The 22,057-nt window shown below is 42.9% G+C and overlaps 1 protein-coding gene across 3 annotated transcripts in view; it reads right to left on the bottom strand.

Annotated features, from left to right (window-relative positions):
* Positions 1-22,057, bottom strand: part of LOC137379064 (matrix metalloproteinase-15-like) — a 163,435-nt gene that overhangs the window by 51,174 nt on the left and 90,204 nt on the right. For all 3 annotated transcript variants that reach the window (XR_010976731.1, XM_068049687.1, XM_068049686.1), the window contains exon 2: positions 1,035-1,183. Coding sequence is in view for 2 of the 3 variants with exons in the window: in XM_068049686.1 (XP_067905787.1) it covers positions 1,035-1,183 (149 nt within the window). In the remaining variant the exon portion in view is untranslated. The remainder of the gene's footprint in view (positions 1-1,034; positions 1,184-22,057) is intronic.

Here is a 22,057-nt window from a genome sequence, read left to right as displayed (position 1 = left end):
ATTCTTCATGGGACACAACAGCTCCCAGGCTGATGGGGCGAAGGGATACAATTTATCTGTAAAACAGAAGACCAGGTTTGAATAGTGGAAAGTAGATGAATATTTAGATCTAGAAAATTCCTTGTTTTTAGCTCACTCAATGGGGTTAAGGGACCCCTGCCCACTCTCGCCCAAAGGTCCCATTCTACATTTCAAAATGCATCAGCAACAGCTGCCCCAAAACAAGCTGATCTGTCCTTCTAAGGTAAAACTACTGTATTTTTATTTTAAACTCCTCAGCTCCCACTGGAGCCAATTCAACTGGAGAAAGTGATCAACCATCTCTGGGATCAATTAGCTTACACTAGTGAAGGTCTTGGGGTTTTAAAAGGCCTCAAAATGTCTCACACAAGATTTCAACTGGCTGCAGTTCCACTGAGACATTTCAAAGATGCAAAGAGAGGAATTTCCTGGGATGCCCAAGATTTCCATACAACACATCCTCTTGATGTAGGGGAACAGGCATAAGATCTTCCCACAGCCCCCTTCCCGAGTGGAATTTAAAGATCTGGTCCAGAAGGAGTAGAAACCAGGCAGTTCCTGGATCTGGCACACATTCTATCCTCCCTTCCCTCCCTATGTAACAATGTAACTGTGACATAACCTCTCCAGCCCCTGGAATTTTGTGTCCTTAAATTTTGTTTGAGTAACTTTGAGGATTAGGAAGAATTTATCCAGAATTTTCCTTGAGGAGACTGGAATGGGTGGTGCAGAGTTCATGTTACAATAAATTGTACTTGGCCTTTTGAAGTAATTAGCTTGATGGGCCATTCTTTCTTGTGTTCTTATCTTACTGATGTCCTGTGGTGCTGGAGAATGTCAAGTATGTCATAAAGTGAAAGCATACTACGGTGGAGGTACTGTACTGAGACAGTGGCCAATTCATTATCATTGATCAAGTCTCTTATGTTGTCATGCTTGGTTGAGGCTCGTGAGCGTGTGAGTGTTGTGTGCAGGCTGCTGTAAGACTGAATCATTTTTAAGTAAGCTCTTACAGTTTTGTGTTTTCATCCAGTTCCCCAGTTACTTGAATTCCATAGAACCTCTGCATGTTAGCGATGGCATTGGAGAGTGTCTGCGCTGATCTCATTGTGGACATTCGTAAGCCACCTTGAGGGATGTATCCATATGACTGAAGCCAAGACTGAAATATAAACAAAAAGAGAGAGTACCATCCAATTAATTCAGTTATGTATGTATTTGTAACACAACTAACAATAAAAATCAGTTGTCAAATTAGAATGATGGACCGATCACAAATGAGCCTTACTATCATCTCTACAGATGTTCATTACGATCAACACAATAGAAGTGTCAACCTTGAACCTTACAGCAGTGTTTCCACCAATACCATCATGATCAGTGTCAATCATGTCTCACAAAAATAAGTCCATTTGCTGATGCCATAGTTCAGGTCTGCCTGTGTCTCCGATGCTCACTGTGCATTCACAGACGACAGATATCAGCAAATCTCCACCTAAAAATAAATTTTGGAGTATAATCATAACATGCTGGAAAGGGCAAAATAACATTAGAACAAGCACTGCTGGAAAAACAAACATGATTTCAACTGAGAACTACCAGGTGTGTAGGAAAGGAAGGGAGAAGAAAAAGGGTCATTAGGGCACAACAGCAGTTGCCTCGGTTATCTTATGACTGGCATACTTTGAGAGAGAGAAGATCCTTCAGCAAGGCTGGCCAGTTTGACTTAGAGGTCCATTCACCTCTTTGAGCTGAAAACTCTCAGATTTATTCTCTGCCATTATAGCACTTGAGAAACAATAACAACTGTTGTGGAGGATTGTAATTCTAGCTGCTTTTTGGAACCGCCCTGGATCAGACGTACTTCTCAGATGATCATTCTCAACTTAAGGTTGAGAAAGACAGTTCCTAAAGACACTGAATGGGTCTGAAGGACTGATCTAACTCTCCCTAATGGAAAGGAACCAGCTGAGAATATTACCGTCCGCCAGATAGCCTTTTTAATAAGTTTCAACCAGATTATAATAACCCAGATATTATGCGGGCCCGGGAATCTCTCCTCAGTAATGTTCTTCTGCACCAACGAGTGTACGAGATGGATTCATGAGTTAACGATAGAGAAGACAATGTGAGACAATATAAATTCTAAATTATATAGAACCTTACATTTACCTTACATTTCCAAGCAGAAGACTACAGAGATAGTGAGATACCTCTGTCCCAGTTAAAGGGAGAACTATCATCGCCTCACTCCAACAGTCGTACCTTCACCATGAGTGATGCTGGAGCGAGTCCAACGAATCTGAAAATTCAATGTGTGCTCCCAATATTTATACTGTTTATCAAGTTACAAAACTAATTTCTTGCATATGGTGGTGTTACCTCAACTGTAATTAAATTCGTTCCCCCCTTTATTTCCCAAATAAGGCTGTATAACCTAATTTCTAGGTAAGGTCCGTCCTCTTTGATTCCTAAAAAAGGTCATATAACTGTTAATTTCTAGGTAAGGTCCAGGCCTGCTTGATTTATAAGAAAGCCAGGCTAGTAGCAAGCTGCGAGTCTCGTGATGGTCAATTTTTCATTAGTCATCTAACTGTGTTTCAAGATTATAATTCAGTGTTTGGGTTTGGTTAGCTTTGTCAAAAATTCAGTTGACTGTGGTTTAGGGCTATCAGCATAAAAACATCTTATCAAATATTACACTGTGATAGCTTTTGTGACAGTTTGCAAAACTATGTTATCAATGTTTTACCCGGTGAGGGGGTTCGTGACTTTTGGAGCGAATCCCTCTCACCAGAATTTGCCCTTATGCTTCTAAGAAGAGACAAGCTTTTTCACTCAGAGGGTCATGTCCATTTAGTATTATGGAGATGAACTTTTTTAACCTTTTAAGAAGATGAACCCTTTTTAAATTTTTTATTCCCTCATTCATAGGAAAATAACTCTTTTAACCTTATAATCCCTCATCATGGCCAGATTCCTTCACATCTTGACAGGGTCTTTGACCAAATTTCACACATTATTTCCTATTTTTATTGAGCCAACATTTCAGTACAAGTGGCTCTTAAAATAGACAGCAATCGTGGGGTAAAGCTTTGAATGAGAACTACTTTTCTGTAGATCACTTACATGTGGGAGTAAGTTAAAATGGCAGGAAAACACAGGGGCAAGTGCTTCCATGTCTGTAAAGATAACTGCAAATTAAAGGCTAAGGTAATCACAACCTCAAAACTTCCAGCAAGCATCTCTGCCACTCTCTACTCTACACCATTTCACAAAGTCTGGCATGAAAATGTATTTGTCGTCACATCTCCCCAACTGTATCAGTGATAGTTCCCTGAGAATACTTTGGTCCAGAGGATGACTAAAATCTCTTCATTAAAATATCAAACTAATTGGAATTTGAGGGAATAATATAACGGATTTGTTTGGTAAAACTGCTTTAAAAAATTAATTTTAAAAGTGGTAAATGTAAAACATAGGAGCCGCAAAATCATGCTCCATAGTGCTTTTGGTGTCAGTGCTACAGGAGCCCAGAGGTGCTGAAAATGGTGTCCGATCCCCTTCTGGCCACTTCTGTCAAGGTCACGTGGGTTGCCATGCTTGGAAGGGCAACCGTGCCAGAAGCACACAGCGTGAGAAAATTGTGATATCACTCAGCGTCTAATGCTGATTGGGCATCAAACCTGCCATTTTGGATCTCACTGGTCATTTTAATGCCCTCTGTTAAGAATTCCCAGTTGAATATGTGTTCAGGTGCACGAAAGCCCCCCCACCGAACTAAGACTATTTAAAGGTATCAGCATGGGACTTTCAGGTGAGGTTCCTTTGACTTTGTTTTGCTGCTACAGAGTTAGTGAAAGTACTGTCGTTGGAGTTGTTGGAGGAGCTCTCAAAACTTGTTGGAGTTAGAAGGGAGTAGCGCAGGACTACAAGGAATTCAGTAAGGTTTGAAGGCCTCTGAGCAGAAAGTCTGCCGTCATTCATGGAGAACTACAGTTGCAGTCCCTCTTGGGCTGCAGCACGACAGGGATATGGAACTAAGGCACAGTGAGGAAGCCATGTGCGGGGGGGGAGGAAGAGGGCTTTCAACAGACGACCTGACCCACTTAGGGTACTCGAAAAGCACTTCTTCTACCTCCACCTAATCCAGGAGCAGTGTCTGAAACGGCTGCAATTCACCGAGGAGCTGGTCACTGAGGCGAGGATGGTGCTACCATTGGCTGTCAAGGTTACTGTGGCTCTCAATTTCTATGCCTCAGGATCCTTCCAGACTGGAGCTGGCAACATTGAAAACATCTCACAGTTCGCTGTGCATCGCTGCATCAGGGAGGACACTAAGGCTCTGTATGCGAGGGAACAGGACTCCATTGTCTTCTCTTTGAGCAGAGAGAAGCAAAAGAAGCAGATACGTGGCTTTGCCAGGGTCATGGGACTGCCAATGGTGCAGAGAACTATCGAGTGCATGCACATGGCTCTGCGGACGCCGTACCTCAATGGGGAGATGTACTGGCACCACAAAGGTTTCCACTCCCTTAACAACCATGCCCAGGGCATCATGTTGGTGAATGCCCACTATCCTGGCTGGAGCCACAAGGCTTTTATCTGGTGCCAGTCAGCGTTCCCACTGTAGTCAAGCCACCATGATGAACCAGAGGTTGGCTACTTAGGACAAGGCCTACCCTCTCTACACATGGCACCCCTCCACCACCCAACCACACGTGGATAGCACACGTAAAATGAGAGCCATCTGTGGCCAGGAACATCATGGAGCAAACCATCAATATTATGAAACAATGGTTCCACTGCCTGGACCAATTAAGGTCAGCCCTACAATACCAGAGCCAGTCTCCAAATTCATGGTGGTCTACTGCGTTCTACACAACCTGGCTCTCATGAAGGTGTAGCCCTTCTCACCAGGTATTTGACAAGTGCCTCAGGAGGAGGGAGGAGGATGAGAAAGAGGAAAGGGAAGAGTAGGAAGAAGCGAGCGGGCATTCAGGACAGCATTGCTCTGGATGGGCTGTTCATGAGTGATCCATCAAACTCTGACTTCCCTGAAAACATTCCCACATCACCATTGCTCCACAACTCCCACCTTTCTATTCCTCTGCTACAGATCATCACAGCGTTCTCTTGGCCAAACTCCTAAAGTGAATAACACCACAAACCAACCATTCCATAACAACTTTATCCAGCAACACATACAAAACGGAACTATTCACACTTGTGTATTCCCTTTGTGTCTGTCTTGCAGGTTCCTTGTCTGGCCTAGTGCTCCTACGCAGTGCTACTCTAGTAGCTGCAACATGGCTGGTAGAAGGCTGCTGTCTTCCAATGGGGGAGACTGCAGATGGCCTTGCAGGGAATCCTTGAGCAGCTCTGGGCCTTGAGGGCCCAGCCTTGAACTGCATCACCTCAGCATGGGGGGTGGAAGCAGTCTAGACTGGCTGGCTGAGAGGCATCAGCAGTGGCACTGGTGGAGTGATAGTACTGGAAGTATGAATGTGGTCTTCATGAGAGAGGACTGAAGGTTTGTGCACCACAGAGCCAATGCCACTCCCCCGGGATGGTGCCTCAGCAATCCTAGTAATCTGATGGAGCCTAGATTGCTGGACTGCTGTGAGAGCCGGCATACCCCTTTGAGGACTAGTATCCACAGCCATGAAGGCAGTAGTCTGAGCCTGCATGACACCAAGCTGGGCTTGCGAGGCAACATAAACAGTTGTCATGACCTCAACCTGAGCTCAACTGCAGCATTCAGATGTTGGTTGACTTCTGCCTGTGCTACAATAGAAGTTGAGACATCGGCCACCAGACCCTGCATTAAGGCTGAAATGGAATTAGCCACCACTTCCATGCTGGAAATGATGGGCTCCAAGCTCTGTGCGAAGCTCTGTCCCAAGTTGGAGCCGGATCCCACCTTGATCCTTGACAGTGACAACAGGTTCTGTGGCAGGTCTGCCAGTGCATCAAGTATCTCTGTGTGCATACCATCAGCCTTTTCCTGTATGCCAGCACATCAAAATCCTCATCTGAACCCTCTGCAGCAGAACTCCTCTGCGACCTCGCCCTCCAGAGAGCTGACACAGCTGCTATCCTTTCCCCTTGCCCTGGCTGCAACCCACTCATGCCAAGTTACTCATGATGTACTTATCCCGAACTATACTACCCTCTAAAGTATGCCCAGTACCAGTAACTGAGCTGGTAGCTGCAAGTGTCACATCAAGTGATGGTGCTTCTTCATTAGTCGTGTGCTCTAGCTCACACCCTTTATCCTGAGGCTGCACTGGATGGCTAGGCAGCTGTTCTTGGCAATCTGAAAGCAATGCAGAAGGGGAGGGTTGGGGTGGGAGAAGGGAAATTGGGTGGAAACCAAGAGGTCCATGGTCACATCATCATGCCAGACAGCAGGTTTAGGGAGAAGTGGGATTTGAAAGGTCCCTAAGGCAGGAACATACCATCATCCTAAATATTCTTGGTGGCATTGTGGCATTGGTAGCAATGGCCTCAGTCCCTGCCAGCCCATTAATTCACAGTATCGTCTCCTCCAAGGGACGCAGGAGATGCAGGTATGCCTGACCCCTACTAGTTCTCTGCTACTTACTCCAGTTATGTGCCACCTTGTCCTGCACGAGAAAGGGAAGAGTATCAGTGAGTGTGTTGCAACGTGGGCAACGCATCTGTCATAGCTGAATAGCTGGAAGTATGTGGAAGATACAAGATGTAGGTGTGAGGTTTGCATTAATGGTACGTGTGTGAAGGTGAGGTGGAGCCTATGAATGTTAGGCTTGAGTCCTGATTGCTAGAGATTGCTGATGGGTGAGTGATGGAGTTGTGGTGCATTGAGTGGCATGTGAGGTTCATGGTGTAGTGGGTAGGATGTGGCATTTGAAGATGCATTCATTAACCTTGACCATTTTTACGATCAGGTGAGAAAGAGGTCTATGTTTCCCTTTCAGCCTTCACTTGGCCTTACCGTAACAGGGTTTAATTTTAAACACACAGTGTTTTCAGTTCCCCCTTGGTGAATTATTTTTCACCGCTTTCCAATTATAAAGCAAAGAAACCAGCACAACAGGTTTTCTCAGGTTTAAAGAAGAAAAGTGAAATTTTATTAAACTTATTCGGTTAATGCCCATGCAAGCATGCACACGCGATACACACATGCAGATAGAGACAGAAAGAAAACAGAAGAAATAAAGTGGAAAATTTTGAAGCACTCTCTAAAGAGATTTTTTGTGTTATGGTTCTTCGAGCTCACTGTAGTGTCCTTTATTGTAAGTGGATCTTGCTTTTTGTTGGGGCCCAGTATTATTCTTAAACCTTGTTCGCTGTAGGGGTTCATGTGTTTTCAGTGGATTTGGAGTTCCGTGGGAAAGAGATGGGAGCAGACAGACTGGAGAGGCTGTGGCAAGCCAGCCAGGAAAGATCTTCTAAGTCCAGGAGCATTCTGCTTTCTGCCCAAACTGTTTGTACAAATTCAAAAAACTCAAGTTGCTCAGCAGGTTAATCATGTGACTAGCTGGTTTGACCATGTCCGTTTGTGTATTCGGCCATCTTAGCAATCAACCTGGAATGCGAGCTCCCCCATCTTCAATGTCTGGTGATCAAAAGTCCATCGTGGGTTGAATGTGTCAGGGAATGGTCCTTTGGCCTTTCCAAGCACTGGCTGTTAATATGCAAATATCTTTCCAGCCAAGATCTGGCAATTTTTTAAAGCAAGCCCTTTCTTCACTTCAACAACAGTTTAAAATCAATGTTCATGACAAAATTAATGTGCCTCATTCCTGGCAGGTAGGGGTCTAGCATGACACCAGTCATGTGACAGCATTGAACTTTTGCAGCCAAGTCTTCGGGGCCACCATCCTTGAATTGACCCCTGTGGCTACCTGTTCCCATTCCCTTCGCAGTGTATATCTTGAAAGCCTCCTGGACCCCTGCAGAAACATGGAGCTTTGAGGGCATCCTGGCCCCTTAGGGAAAGATGAGTTCATTCCTGCTGTCCAGAATCGCATCTGAGAACCTTGGAGCCCTCTCTCTGACCCATTGCCCCATTGGTAATCTTTACTTCTTCTCAGAAACATGTTTGATACAGTTCCACCACCAGCTGCAGCCAGAATGTGCCTTCCTTTGAGGAGTTGCAGGTTGTCTTCAAGAAGTGCAGGCTAACTGTACTTCATGCTACCCACGCACGCACCTGGCCCCATATCAGTCAGCAGCGCATTTAGCGCTGGCCTGCACGCCGAAATCATGGTGATGAGCAAGCAGCAAGAAGTTTGCATGCTGCATGCATCACTTTGATCAGGCATGGGGTAATTGCAGGGGGATCCCTACATCCAAAAAGCAGCCCTATCAAATTTTTAGCCCGGGCTGTTTTGATGAATTCAAATCTGGAAAGTAAATAAGACATCAACAAATCTATTCTGGTCTTCAGAACAGAAACATGTTAAAAAATAAGGATGCTCCCAGATAAGATTTATCAGCATGTACCTAAAGTCTGAACTTTTAGGAATAAATATTTATCCATTTTCTTTTTATGTTATTTAGCATAAGTAGCATAGTATTCATTTCATACAATTTCTGAGATTGTCTATTACATTTACTGTGCCATTGAGACAGCCAGCTGTGCTCCTTGTGGAGGGATTGGTGCATGTTGGATTGTTATTTTTCCATGGTCTACAACTTGCTCAGAATTTCTTATTGTTGCAGATTGAAATTTTAGTCCCCAGGAACTCTCAGCCAAATTGTGAGATCATTGACAACCTTCAACAACCCCACCCACTCCACCCTGTCCAACCCCAAATACAGCCCATCAAAAAAATCAACTCTTTCTCACACTTTCTTTCTCACACTTACTTATTGAAAGACTGGCTCTTGGCCATTATTCCTTGCCAAAATAATAAAGCACAGATAGAAAACCCACACACAACTGTCTACAGCCACAATATTGAGGAGCACAAGAAAGCAGCACCAAAAAAAGCTAAGGAATTCAATTTGCTTGCTTTCCCCCACAAATCTGAAAACTTGCAACAACTAAACGTAGATCATTCTCTGTAGGAACATAGCAAAATGTTTATGTCAGGAAAACTCATACTTTTTAATTGCTGCAATTTTGCAGCTATTCTAGCTGATTAAAATGTCAAATTCTCAAATGTTTTGTATCGGCTGGGGCAAATATCATGGGTGTCAATCTCTCCAATATTTACTTCCATTTCCCATTTTACAAAATAAAATTGCACAAGTTGGCATCAAGGGAGCACAGCAGAGTAGCCAGTAATCATAAGAGAGAGCAGATATGGGTTAGTGGTCACTATGAATCATGCATTCAGCAGTTATTAAGAAGGGAGAGAAAAGAGATTGCTAACTACTACAAAAAGAGAGAGGGGCCTATAAAAGTGTTTAATTATGAACGCTAAAAGCATTTGCAACAAGATGACTGAACTCAAGACTGGTGCGGCAATTGGGAACTATGATGTAACAGGGATCTGAGAAACATGGGTTAAACCCCTACTGATAGACCGGAGTAGAACAAACAAGGGTTTAGTGTTCAGGAAGGACAGACCAGACAGGAAAGGAGGTGGAGTAAGTCTATATGTCAGGTACACCTGGGAAGGAAAGAAAGTAAATCCATCTTACAAGATAGGTTTTCCAATGGAATAGTATATACTGCAAAGGTAATTTTTGGAATTTTCTACAGACTATCAGGTCAAAATAAAAATGGACAGGTTACACTGCAAAGAGATAAGCAAAGTGGGTGCAAACAGAAAGGTCATACTAATGAACTTTAATCAGCCTAATATCATTTGGGAATGCCCAAGCTATCTAGAATCTGAATGTGGCTAATTGGGAATCCAAATGTGGCTAAATGCATTTCTGATTAGCAAATAAAGAAGGAGTAATATACACTGCCATTGCATATGAGATCGCAATGCTCAGCCCCTTGACATGTGCATGTGTGCTTTAACCATTTTTGTGAGTTTGATGGCAAAATGGAAAAGTGAAAAGCAGAGTGTCCAAGTGTTTTATGACCGTGAGTGCTTTACTTCCTGGGTTACGGAATGTTGGTAGATGTTTGTTAAGTAAGTGTACACACTGACGCAGACTTACCTGTAAGTATTTTCCATTAAATTAATACCTGTGGCTAAAACAATGTCATCGCAGCAATAGATGTGGCTAGTTGGCAATTGCTACTGGAGAATACTTCTATAATATTCTATGACTGAAGTTAACGGCTAAAACCAGACTTCACTAAAATAGCAATGACCAGTTCTATAACAATAGTAAGTGAAAGATCTAGAAGAGGAGTTGTAAGATATGATTATATGTTGTGAATGGGTTCATCTGGTACCTGCACCAAAATCATAAATGAGTTATGGTCAGCACTACAAGTGAGCTATGAGTTATAACCTGCAGATTTTCATTCAACATCCTGTTTGTATCAGAAGTTAAAACACTAATGAAGAGGTAATAAAGAAAGTTTAATAGTTCTATTCTTTTGTGACTCAGTTTGAGTACACCAAGGACAGATGACTGCATGGCTTTGGGATGTGGGTTTAGTATGAAGAAAATGTCTGAAGCATGGACAAAGGAAAAGTCATTCAAATGACATAACCCCAATAGATATAAGACCTGGCAACAACAATTCCATACAAAACTCATATGCGGGAGTTAAAATTGTCACTTTAGAGGAATACTCCTGAATCCGTCCAATGACCTTTTTCTGAATGTTCATGGGAAATATATGAAACAGAGAGTATTAGGTATTAAAACAAATTAAACACTTGCCGATCACTTGAGCTGGTTTTCAACTTCATGGTATTTCCAAGACTGGGCCCTGAAATGAAGGAGGTATTCTGCACTCCCAGCCTGAAGTGTGTGTCAGAGATAGGGCTACAACACTGCAACTACAATTTTCCAAATCACGACCCTTGGTATAGATCTTGACTTTGTGCAATAGAATAAAATGGGTGATAGCGAATTGGCAGCCTGTTTTACATCTCTCTTGATTTTAATTTCTACTGAGGTGTTGTTGACTTACTATCATCTATTTCATACTATTGCACAAAGTCAAGATCTTGTCCTTGTGTGTATGGCTATCAATGGAAGTGTGGTACCGAGGAATCAGATTTGACCTTTCTTTGCTCAGACTAAAGCTGTCAGCAGCATTGTAGGCAACGATTGATGGAAGGTTCTGGGAGCCAAGGCCAATGTATCTCTAAATCTTAATTCCTATGTAGTTGTATTCCTAATATTTCTGTAACATTTCCTTAATCATAAAATAAAAAACAAAGTAGTCACAGGCTTGAGCACTGCATTGCCAAATCTCACTTTTAATGGACCGAAAAAGACTCTGGTGACATGGTGGTCCATCCAGATACTTTAATATTGAGAAAGCTAGGATAGGACTCAGACCTACAAAGTAGAGCACCCCAAGTTTGAAAAAAGAAACTGAGCTGAGATAAATCAGGAAGTAGTAATTAGATAATGCCAAGCTTAAAAACTTAAGAAATAGGAGCTGGTGTAGGCCTGCTCCACCATTCAATAAGATCATGGCTGATCTGATCATGGCCTTAACTCCACTTTCCCACCTATTGCCCATGAGCCTTGACACCCCTATAGTTCGAAAATCTGTCTAACTCAGCCTTGAATACATTCAATAACCCAGCCTCCACAGTTCTCTGCAGAAGAGAATTTAAAACATTCACAACCCTCTGGAGAGAAGAAATTCCTCCTCATCGCTGTCCTGAATGAGAGATCCCTTATTCTGAAACTATGCCCCATAGTTCTAGACTCCCCCATGAGGGGAAACATGCTTTCAGCATCTACTCTGTCACGCCCCCCTCAGAATCTTATACATTTCAATCATTACACCTCTCATTCTTCTAAACTCCAATGAGCATAAGATCAACTTGCTCAACCTTTCCTCATAAGACAACCCCCTTATCACAGGGATCAACCTAGTGAACCTTCTCTGAACTGCCCCTAATACAATTATATCCCTTCTCAAATATGGAGCCCAAAACTGTACGCGGTACTCTAGGTGAGGACTCACCAACTCCCTGTACAGCTGTAGTAAGACTGCCCTACTTTTATACTCCATACCCCTTGCAATAAAGGCCAACATTTCATTTGCCTTCCTAATTACTTGCTGTACCTGCAGGCTAACTTCTGTGTTTTATGTACATGGTCACCTAAATCCCCCTTTACTGCAGCATTCTGTAGTCTCTCTCCATTTAAATAATATTTTGCTTTTCTATTCTTCCCACCAAAGTGGATAACCTCACATTTTCCTACTTTATATTCCATCTGCCAAATTTTTGCCCACTTATTTAACATATCTTTATTCCTTTGCAACACTTTGGGCAGAATATTATTCTTGTGACGGAGGTCCCGCCTCGGCCCTTCGGCCCTCTATCGGATCCCCGAAGCCATTCGATGGTGGGCAGACAATTAACTGCCCACCATCCCTTTAAGGGACAAGCTCCTGCCTCCAAAACTGCTGGCCAATCAGAAGTCCAGCAGCTCTGCAGTACCGACAGCGCCACTGGGAATGGTGACCACCGCCAGTACTGCAGGAGGCCCTGCAGCATCAAAGAAGGAGACCCAGGGACAGGTGAGTGGGGTCAGGGTCGCCACGGCCATTCAGGCAGGCCCCAGTGATGGGGTGGGGGTGGGTTGGTAAGGGTGAGGCGAGTGTTCCTGGGAGTGGGGTGGAGGGGTGGTAGTGATCACCGCCGGGAGAGGCAGGGGCCTCCGGGGAGCCCCGGATTGATCCCAAAGGAGGGCCCTTCCCCATCCCTGAAAGAAAGCCACCTGGTTTTACTTGGCTGTGTCTCCTGGCAGTGGTGCAGGCCCCTCTGCCTCCCTCGAAATTGAGGTGGAGGTGGCAACAGGCCCTTAATTGGCCACTTAAGGGCCTCAATTTGCCTGGGGTGGGAAGGTCATCCTCGGCCTTCCCCGCCCCAGATAATATGACGGGGGCTCAGGCAACATCGGTAATGGTGCTCCCTGCCATTTTCCTTGCCCCCCACTGCCTCCAAGCCCATCTCCCTGTGTTCTCCGCACAACCTGCTTTTCCATCTGCCTTTGCATCATCAGCAAATTTGATTACAATATATTTGGTCCCTTCAACTGTAAATAGTTGAGGCCCCAGCACTGATCCCTGTGGCAAACCACAAGTTACAGTTTGCCAACCTGAAAATGACCCATTTATCCTCACTTACTTGTTTTCTGTTAGTCAATCCTCTATCCATGCTATATATTACCTCCAACACCATGAGCTCTTATCTTCTGTAGTAACCTTTTATGTGGCAATTTATCGAATCCCTTTGGAAATCCAAATACACAATGTCCACTTGTTCCCCTTTAACCACCCTGCTCATTACATTCTCCAAGAACTCTAATAAATTTGTCAAATACAATTTCCCTCTCATAAAACCAAGTTGACTCTGCTTGATTGTTGTATGATTTTCTAAATGTTCTGCTACTACTTCCTTAATAATGCATTTCCCAATGACAGATGGCTAACTGGCCTATAGTTTCCTGCTTTCTGTCTCCCTCCTTTCTTGAATAGGGGCATTAAATTTGTGCTTTTCCAATCTGCTAAGACCTTTTCAGAATCTACAGACTTTTGGAAGATTAAAACCAATACATCCACTACCTCTGCAGTCACTTCTTTTAAGATCCTAGGATGCAGGCCTTCAGGTCCAGGGGACTTGTCAGCCTTTAGTCCCATTAGTTTCTCTAGTACTTTTTCCTCGAGCAAAAATGATTGTTTTAAGTTCCTCTCTCTCTTTTGATTTTTCAAATTATTCTTTCATGGGATGTGGGCGTCACTGGCAAGGCCAGCATGTGTTGCCCATTTGTAATTGCCCTTGACAACTGACTGGCTTGCTAGACCATTTCAGAGGGCAGTTAAGAGTCAAGCACGTTGCTGTGGGACTGGAGTCACATGCAGGCAATTCCATCTTCCTCCTACCTCCCTCTGGACCATGACCCCACCACTGAACATCAAGCCACCGTCCAAAGGACTGTCACTGACCTCATCTCCTCTGGAGATCTTCCCTCTACAGCTTCCAACCTCATAGTCCCGCAACCCCGGACAGCCCGCTTCTACCTCCTTCCCAAAATCCACAAACGGGTCTGTCCTGGCAGACCCATTGTGTCAGCCTGCTCCTGCCCCACTGAACTTATTTCTTTCTATCTTGACTCTATCTTTTCTCCGCTGGTCCAGTCTCTTCCCACCTACATCCGTGACTCTTCTGACACCCTACGTCATTTTGACAATTTCCAGTATCCTGGTCCCAACCGCCTCCTCTTCACTATGGACGTCCAATCGCTCTACACCTCCATCCCCCACCAGGATGGTTTGAGGGCTCTCCGCTTCTTCCTGGAACAGAGACCCAATCAGTCCCCATCCACCACCACCCTCCTCTGCCTGGCTGAACTTGTTCTCACATTGAACAACTTCTCCTTCAACTCCACGCACTTCCTTCAAGTCAAAGGTGTCACTATGGGTACCCGCATGGGTCCTAGTTATGCCTGTCTTTTTGTGGGATATGTCGAGCATTCTTTGTTCCAGTCCTACTCAGGCCCCCTCCCGCAACTCTTTTTCCGGTACATTGATGACTGTATCGGTGCCGTTTCCTGCTCCCACCCCAAACTGGAAAACTTTATCAACTTTGCTTGCAATTTCCACCTTTCTCTCACCTTTACATGGTGCATCTCTGACACTTCCCTTCCCTTCCTCGACTTCTCTGTCTCCATCTCTGGGGATAGGTTGTCTACTAATATCCATTATAAGCCCACCGACTCCCACAGCTACCTCAACTACACTTCTTCACACCCTACCTCCTGTAAGGACTCCATTCCATTCTCCCAGTTTCTCCGTCTCCGACGCATCTGCTCTGATGATGCTACCTTCCATGACAGTGCTTCTGATATGACCTCCTTTTTCTTCAACCGAGGATTTCACCCCACTGTGGTTGACAGGGCCCTCAACCGTGTCCGGCCCATTTCCCGCACCTCTACCCTCACCCCTTCCCCTCCCTCCCAGAACCGTGACAGGGTTCCCCTTGTCCTCACTTTCCACCCCATCAGCCTCCATATCCAAAGGATCATCCGCCGCCATTTCTGCCACCTCCAGCGTGATGTCACTACCAGTCGCATCTTCCCCTCCCTTCCCCTGTCAGCATTCCGAAGGGATCGTTCCCTCCGCGACACCCTGGTCCACTCCTCCATTACCCCCACCACCTCGTCCCCGTCCCATGGCACCTTCCCCTGCAATCGCAGGAGGTGTAATACCTACCCATTTACCTCCTCTCTCCTCACTATCCCAGGCCCCAAACACTCCTTTCAGATGAAGCAGCGATTTACTTGTACTTCTTTCAATGTAGTATACTGTATTCGCTGCTCACAATGTGGTCTCCTCTACATTGGGGAGACCAAGCGCTGACTGGGTGATCGCTTTGTGGAACATCTCCGCTCAGTCCGCAAGCAGGACCCTGAGCTTCCGGTTGCTTGCCATTTCAACACTCCCCCCTGCTCTCATGCTCACATCTCTGTCCTCGGATTGCTGCAGTGTTCCAGTGAACATCAACACAAGCTCGAGGAACAGCATCTCATCTACCGATTAGACACACTACAGCCTGCCGGACTGATCATTGAGTTCAATAATTTCAGAGCATGACAGCCCCCCCATTTTACTTTCATTTTTAGTTATTTTTTCTTTTTTACAATCTTTTTTTTTGCATTTATTTAACTTCATCTTAGTTTGTTCAGTTTGCTTACCCACTGTTTTTTTATTCAGGTTTGCACTTGATGCTGTTCAATATTCAGTCCGTTAACACCTAATCTGTACTAATGCTTTGTCTTTCAATACACCATTAACATATTGTTTGCCTTTGCTCCATGACCTTTTGGTCAGCTATGTGGCCCTGTCCAATCTACACCTTCTCCTTTGTTATCTCTTGCCCCACCCCCACCTCACTTGCTTATAACCTGTGACTTTTCTAATGTTTGTCAGTTCCGAAGAAGGGTCACTGACCCGCAACGTTAACTCTGCTCCTCTTTTCACAGATGCTGCCAGACCTGCTGAGTGGTTCCAGCATTTCTTGTTTTTATTTCAGATTTCCAGCATCCGCTGCATTTTGCTTTTATTTTAGTGCAGGCAAGTTCAGGTAAGGATGGTAGATCTCCTGAAGGCCAATGGTGAACCAGATGGGTTTTTTATGACAATTGATGATAGTTTCATGTCACCATTACTGAGAGTAGCTTTCAATTCCAGATTTTGTATTAATTAATTGAATTTATTAATTAATTGACTTTTAAATTCCACCAGTTGCCGTGTTGGGATTGTTACCCATATCTCCATGGCATTGCCTGGGCGTCTGGATTGCTAGCTCAGTGACATTACCACTATGCCACTGTCTCCCCACACTGTTATTGGGAATGTTTTTGTTTCTTTACCGTGATGAAGACAGATACAAAATATTTATTCAAAGTCTCTGCCATTTCTTTGTTTCCCACTATTAATTCCCCAGTCTCGTCCTTTAAGGGGCCAATGGACCAATGTTTACTTTCGCTACTCTCTTCATTTTATATACTTGCAGAAGCTCTCATTGGCTGTTTTACAATTCATTGCTAGTTTACTCTCATAATCTATTTTCTCCCTCTTTTTTCTCGTTATCCTTTGCTGGTTTCTAAAATTTTCCCAATCTTCTGGCCTACTACTAATCTTCCCAATATTGTATTGCCTTTTCTTTCAATTTGTTACCATCCTTAACTCCTTTAGTTAGCCACAGATGGTTCATCCTTCTCTTAGAGTCTTTCTTTCTTAATAGAATATGTCTTTGTTGAGAATTATCAAATATCTCCTTAAATATCTGCCATTGCTTATCTACTGTCTTACCTTTTAATCTGTTTTCCCAGTCCACTTTCGCCAACTCTAACTTCATACCTTTGTAATTGCTTTATTTAAGTTTAAGATACTAGTTTCAGACCCAGGTTTCTCACCCTCAAACAGAATGTAAAATTTTATCATGTTATGCTTGAGTTTTAAAAGCTTGTAGATCATTGGAAGGGGAACATGAGTGAGACTATTCTGTACCCAAATCTGATGACAGTCATCATTTCATCTGACTGATGAAACTCCAAGCAATGGTACATTTGGCTGCAAATATACAGGGATTGTGATAACTGAATGTCAATTATTTTGAGCAGTATTCTTTCATCACAGATGCAACAGCTTGCAGATTCAAAATGGGACTCTACATTTGCAAAATGTCTTGTCCGCTTTCTCCACATATGCTGCTCAACCTGGTGAGTGTTTCCAGCATTCTCTGTTTTTGTTTCTCCCTATGACATAACCTGAGTGGCTAACTTGAATCACCCACTTGAACCTAAACAGCTAAAGGTCTTCTGATACTGTGATTCTGTGTATCGCTGATTAAATATAACCTTTCTGACTGAATTTCCTCCGTAGTTTTGTTTCACTCAGTTTTTGCTTTTCCTATCAATAGAGTCCTTGCAGTGTCTCAGCTGCTGACAGGGTTACATGGAAACATAAAGAAATCTTTAAGCCAATGCAGCTTTTCTAATTAGCAGCACTTTACGCAGAGGGTCTTCACCATCCTCCATCACAATGCTGATTCTGTAGCCATACAGAATTCTTTGTCATCCACATCCTCACCAAAGACTGGAATCAGGGTTAATAACTGCCCACCCCCAGCATCAGAATAGCCAACCTATGAGAAGAAATTGCACTCAACAGGCACATATTGATCATTACTAAAAGCTACTCTATTGTTAAGGTTACTTGCTAATCTAGGATGTGGTACTGCCACCATTTCTGTGTGTTCCCCAGAATACCATTCCCAGATTGGAAATTTATTCCCCTGTGGATGTCAATGTCTTGTGGAAAATGCAGAATTCTATTGTTTTTCAAGGATTCATAATGCTAAGGTCTTTCCACAGATACTTCTTGTGTAGAAACTGGCTGTGGACCTGGAACTAGCAGCCAGCTTGCTGAGTGGCAGCTTGCCATAGGATTTCCACTTCAAAGACGTTCTTTGCACAGAACCTTCACAAAGAGCTGCAAAGACTAGCAAAGATAAGCCACTTGGCAGGAAGTGAAGCAGTGAGCTGTGTCATTAAATGCTCACTCACAATGCATCACTGCAAATTCATCTGAACAATGGAGACCATAGTTTGTTACTGAACAGTTCTAGTAATATTCTCCTTGCGTCTGCTTCTGCAAATATGCAGAACAGAGCTAGACTGTATCCAACTCTGACCAGACACTGTAAAAGATTGAAATACAGGCAGCTAACTTCTGCAATACAATACAGTGATACACACAAATACAGGTTATTAATCTGCTAAACATACAGACTATTAACCCTAAATTTTCTGATCTTTGTTACATTATCACCAATATTAACCCATTTATTTTAAACAGGTAAACACTGGCATTAAAGTAACACCAATCACAAGGTCTACATTTCAGTGTACAGACAAACCTCTCCACACTTTAAGTGTTGAGACTAGGCCAGTCCAGCATTTGCGTCCAGAAGCCCAGACTTGTGAAATCCAAGGTATTACTGATATTTTTGATGCATTTTTGTATTCATAAAGATGAGGATATCAGGCTTCAAGAAAAGAACATCTTTCCACTTCAGTGATCTAACTTTCCCAGCTCAGCTGGAGCATGGGTTAGAAGCTGAGTAACGTTCCCTCTATTCTGTCCATCACCCTTCCTGAACCCCAATGCCAAAAGAGAATCTACTACTTGCACAGGCACTGAAGAGGAAAACCTCAGCTGAAGTGTTTGAAATTGCATATGGGATAGGGACATAAATACTTGCTTCATGAAGTTATGGTACATCAGTGCAATATATAAAGCCATCCACAACACTAGGCCTGTACCAGGAGCCCTTCATCAGTTTCAGACTATTAAACAACACAATCAGAGGTACACCTTAGCGTACATCCTAATTTGGGACCCATGTATTATTGTTACTCTTCCTTTCCATCTGCAAACAGATTCCACTGGGACATGAGATTATATTAGGTCATCAGGTTTACCTACTAAATTAATTAGAGGCTTCACTTTTGCATAAGGACATTTTGTGAAATGGTAATGAACCCAGGGAAAGCCAAATGACACTGTGTACCTTGACCATCAAAAGGTGTTTTATAATGTACTGTATGACAGAGATTTTTAAAAACTAAAGTCAGTATATATCAAGCTACATCCCAAACATGTATTAGTAAGTAGCCAGAGGAAAGAAAGCAGATGGTGGTTGTGAGTGAAACTAGATTGAAGGATGTTAAGGGGTATACCACAGGGGTCCATGCTGGGGCACTGCCTTTTTCTAGTATATATAAATGACCTGGATTCATAGTCTCAGTGAAAATTACTTCAATTTCGAGTCAGAGAGGAGTGTGAAGCCAAAGGAGACAACCACGTTCTTATAAACGACCTGGATTCATAGTCTCGGTGAAAAGTATTTCAATTTCGAGTCAGAGAGGAGTATGAAGCCAAAGGAGACAACCACGTTCTTATAAAAAGACCTCAACAAGAAATTGACCTGAGCTGATCAGTGGCAAATTAAGTTCAATTACAAAAATGCAAGGTATTGCATTCTGGAAGAAAACAGGGGCATGCCTGTTTCATGCATCGGATAGAGCCTGCCGAAGAGGAAGCTAAATGGGAACAGGAATGTTAGTCCACTTGCCATTCATTATGTCCAAACAATATGAGAAAACAATGAACAAAAACAAAGTGAACAGGATACTGGGCTATATTGCCAAACCAGCTCCAGAAATCACACTAAAGCTGTCAGACCACACCTGAACTGCTTCAAAGGGCAGCAGAATGAGACTAGGCCAATAGATCTTTCATAGCGCCCTCACAGGCAAAATATGCTGTTCTGTGCTAAACAATTCCACAATCCTATGTCCAAATCTGGTCATCTCAGGATGGGAACAATGCATGGCCTAAAGGCAATGCAGAGAACAGCAACAAGCTGATCACTGGTGTCAGAACAAACAACCATTTGAAATGACTTGCAAAATTAGGGCTCTTCAGTTTCTCTGAAAGGCCGTAATAGAGGCATATAAGATACTTAATGAAATAGAAAGGATAAACCTGGAACAATACTTTCAGATTTGCCAAGCTAGCAGTACAAGACAGCAAGTTAAGAGCACACAAGACAAAGTATTTATTAACACAGAGGAAAACTAACAGTTTGAATGGGTTGCCAGGAATCATACAAACATGGAAATGTATGGCACAAATGTCTTTCCATTCAGCCCATTGTGTATGTGCCAGCCAATAAAGAGCTATGCAGCCTAATCCCACTTTTTAGGTCTTGGTCTGTAGCCTTGTAGGTAACGGCACTTCAAGTGCATATCCAAGTATTTTTTTAAATGCAATGAGGGTTTTCACCTCTACCATCCTTTCAGATAGTGAGTTCCAGACACTCACCACCCTTAGGATGAAAAATATACTCAAATCCTCTCTAGTACTTCTGTCAATTACTTTAAATCTATGCCCCTGGTTATTCACCTCTCTGCTAAGAGAAACCGGTCCTTCCTATCAACTCTATCTAGGCTCCTCATAATTTTATACCTCAGCCTCCTCTGTTCCAAAGAAAGCAAACTCAGACCATTCAATTTTTTCTCATAGCTAAAATTCTTCAGTCCTGGGAATATCCTCGTAAATCTCGTCTGTAACCTCTCTAGTGCGATCACATCCTTGTTGTAATGGGATTACCAGAACTGTATGCAGTACTCTAACTGTGGCCCAACTAGTGTTTAATACAGTTCTAGCATAACCTCACTGTTCTTATATTCCATGCCTCAGCTAATAAAACAAAGTATCCCATATGACTACTTAACCACCTTATCAACTTGACGAAGGAAGAATAGTTGAGGCCAGAACATCAGACATACTTAAGAAACACTGAATTACTGTAATGAGAAAAAGACATTTAGTTTTCTGTAAGGATGAGATCAAATGTTCTTCCTCAACCAAACCTTGTTTCTGATTCTGTCAGAATAGCCTACGTATCTGCTCACAGCCCAAAACAGAAACCTGGATTTCAGCTTCCACATTGGCAGTCGGCAGAGTTTCTTAGTGTGTTTAGAAAATACTCAACAAATATACACACTGTAATAAGAGTATACAAACAATACATCCAGATGTCTCAAAGTGATAATGCCACAGGAGATCTGATATATTATAAATATAAAATAATTCTAGTATGCGCTTTCTGTCTGTCCCACTTCAAAAGTCACATACTCAAATTTTTAGAAAACTATAAAGAAATAAAGGTAATCATTTCCACTTTTTAGAAAAACAGGAACATAAAATAATGAGTCTTAATTTGCTAAGAACTTACACCATAATAATGGCTCATTTACAGCATATGCTATTATTACAGTGCAGTAATTCTAGGAAATAATACTGAAAGTGACTTATGCCATAGATTCCTAGGATTTTTCCATCGCTCCGGCAATAGCATCACTGGAACTGTTAAAACATAGGGACAGATTTTGCTGTCAGAATAACAGTGAGGCTGATGGTACTCTTCGTTATTTATGTGTAAACGGTATAGCAACTTCAGGCAAGGAACAGGTACATAAAAATAAAAGCAAAATACTGCAGATGCTGGAAATCAAATAAAAACAAAAAGTGCTGGAAATATTCAGCAAGTCGGGCAGCATGATGAAAGGTCACAGACCTGAAACGTTAACTTTGCTTCTCTCTCCACAGATGCTACCAGACCTGTTGAGTATTTCCAGCACTTTTTCTTTTTATTTAAGGAACAAGTACATGTTTAACTGCGGATACAACAATAACAGCAACTTGCACTTAGATAGAACCTTTAACAGTTATCTTTTTTGATTGCTAAAAACTGCACCACAGGTTAGCAAGGCCATAAAAAAATCAAACCAAGCACAAGGCTTTATTTCTAGAGGGATATAACTGAAAGGTAGGGAAGTTATGCTAAACCTGTATTGAACCTTG

This window comes from Heterodontus francisci, chromosome 17, assembly GCF_036365525.1.
Source record: "Heterodontus francisci isolate sHetFra1 chromosome 17, sHetFra1.hap1, whole genome shotgun sequence".
Lineage (NCBI taxonomy): Eukaryota > Metazoa > Chordata > Chondrichthyes > Heterodontiformes > Heterodontidae > Heterodontus > Heterodontus francisci.
Note: the sequence above shows the minus strand (reverse complement) of the source record. Positions and strands in the feature narration are given on the sequence as shown.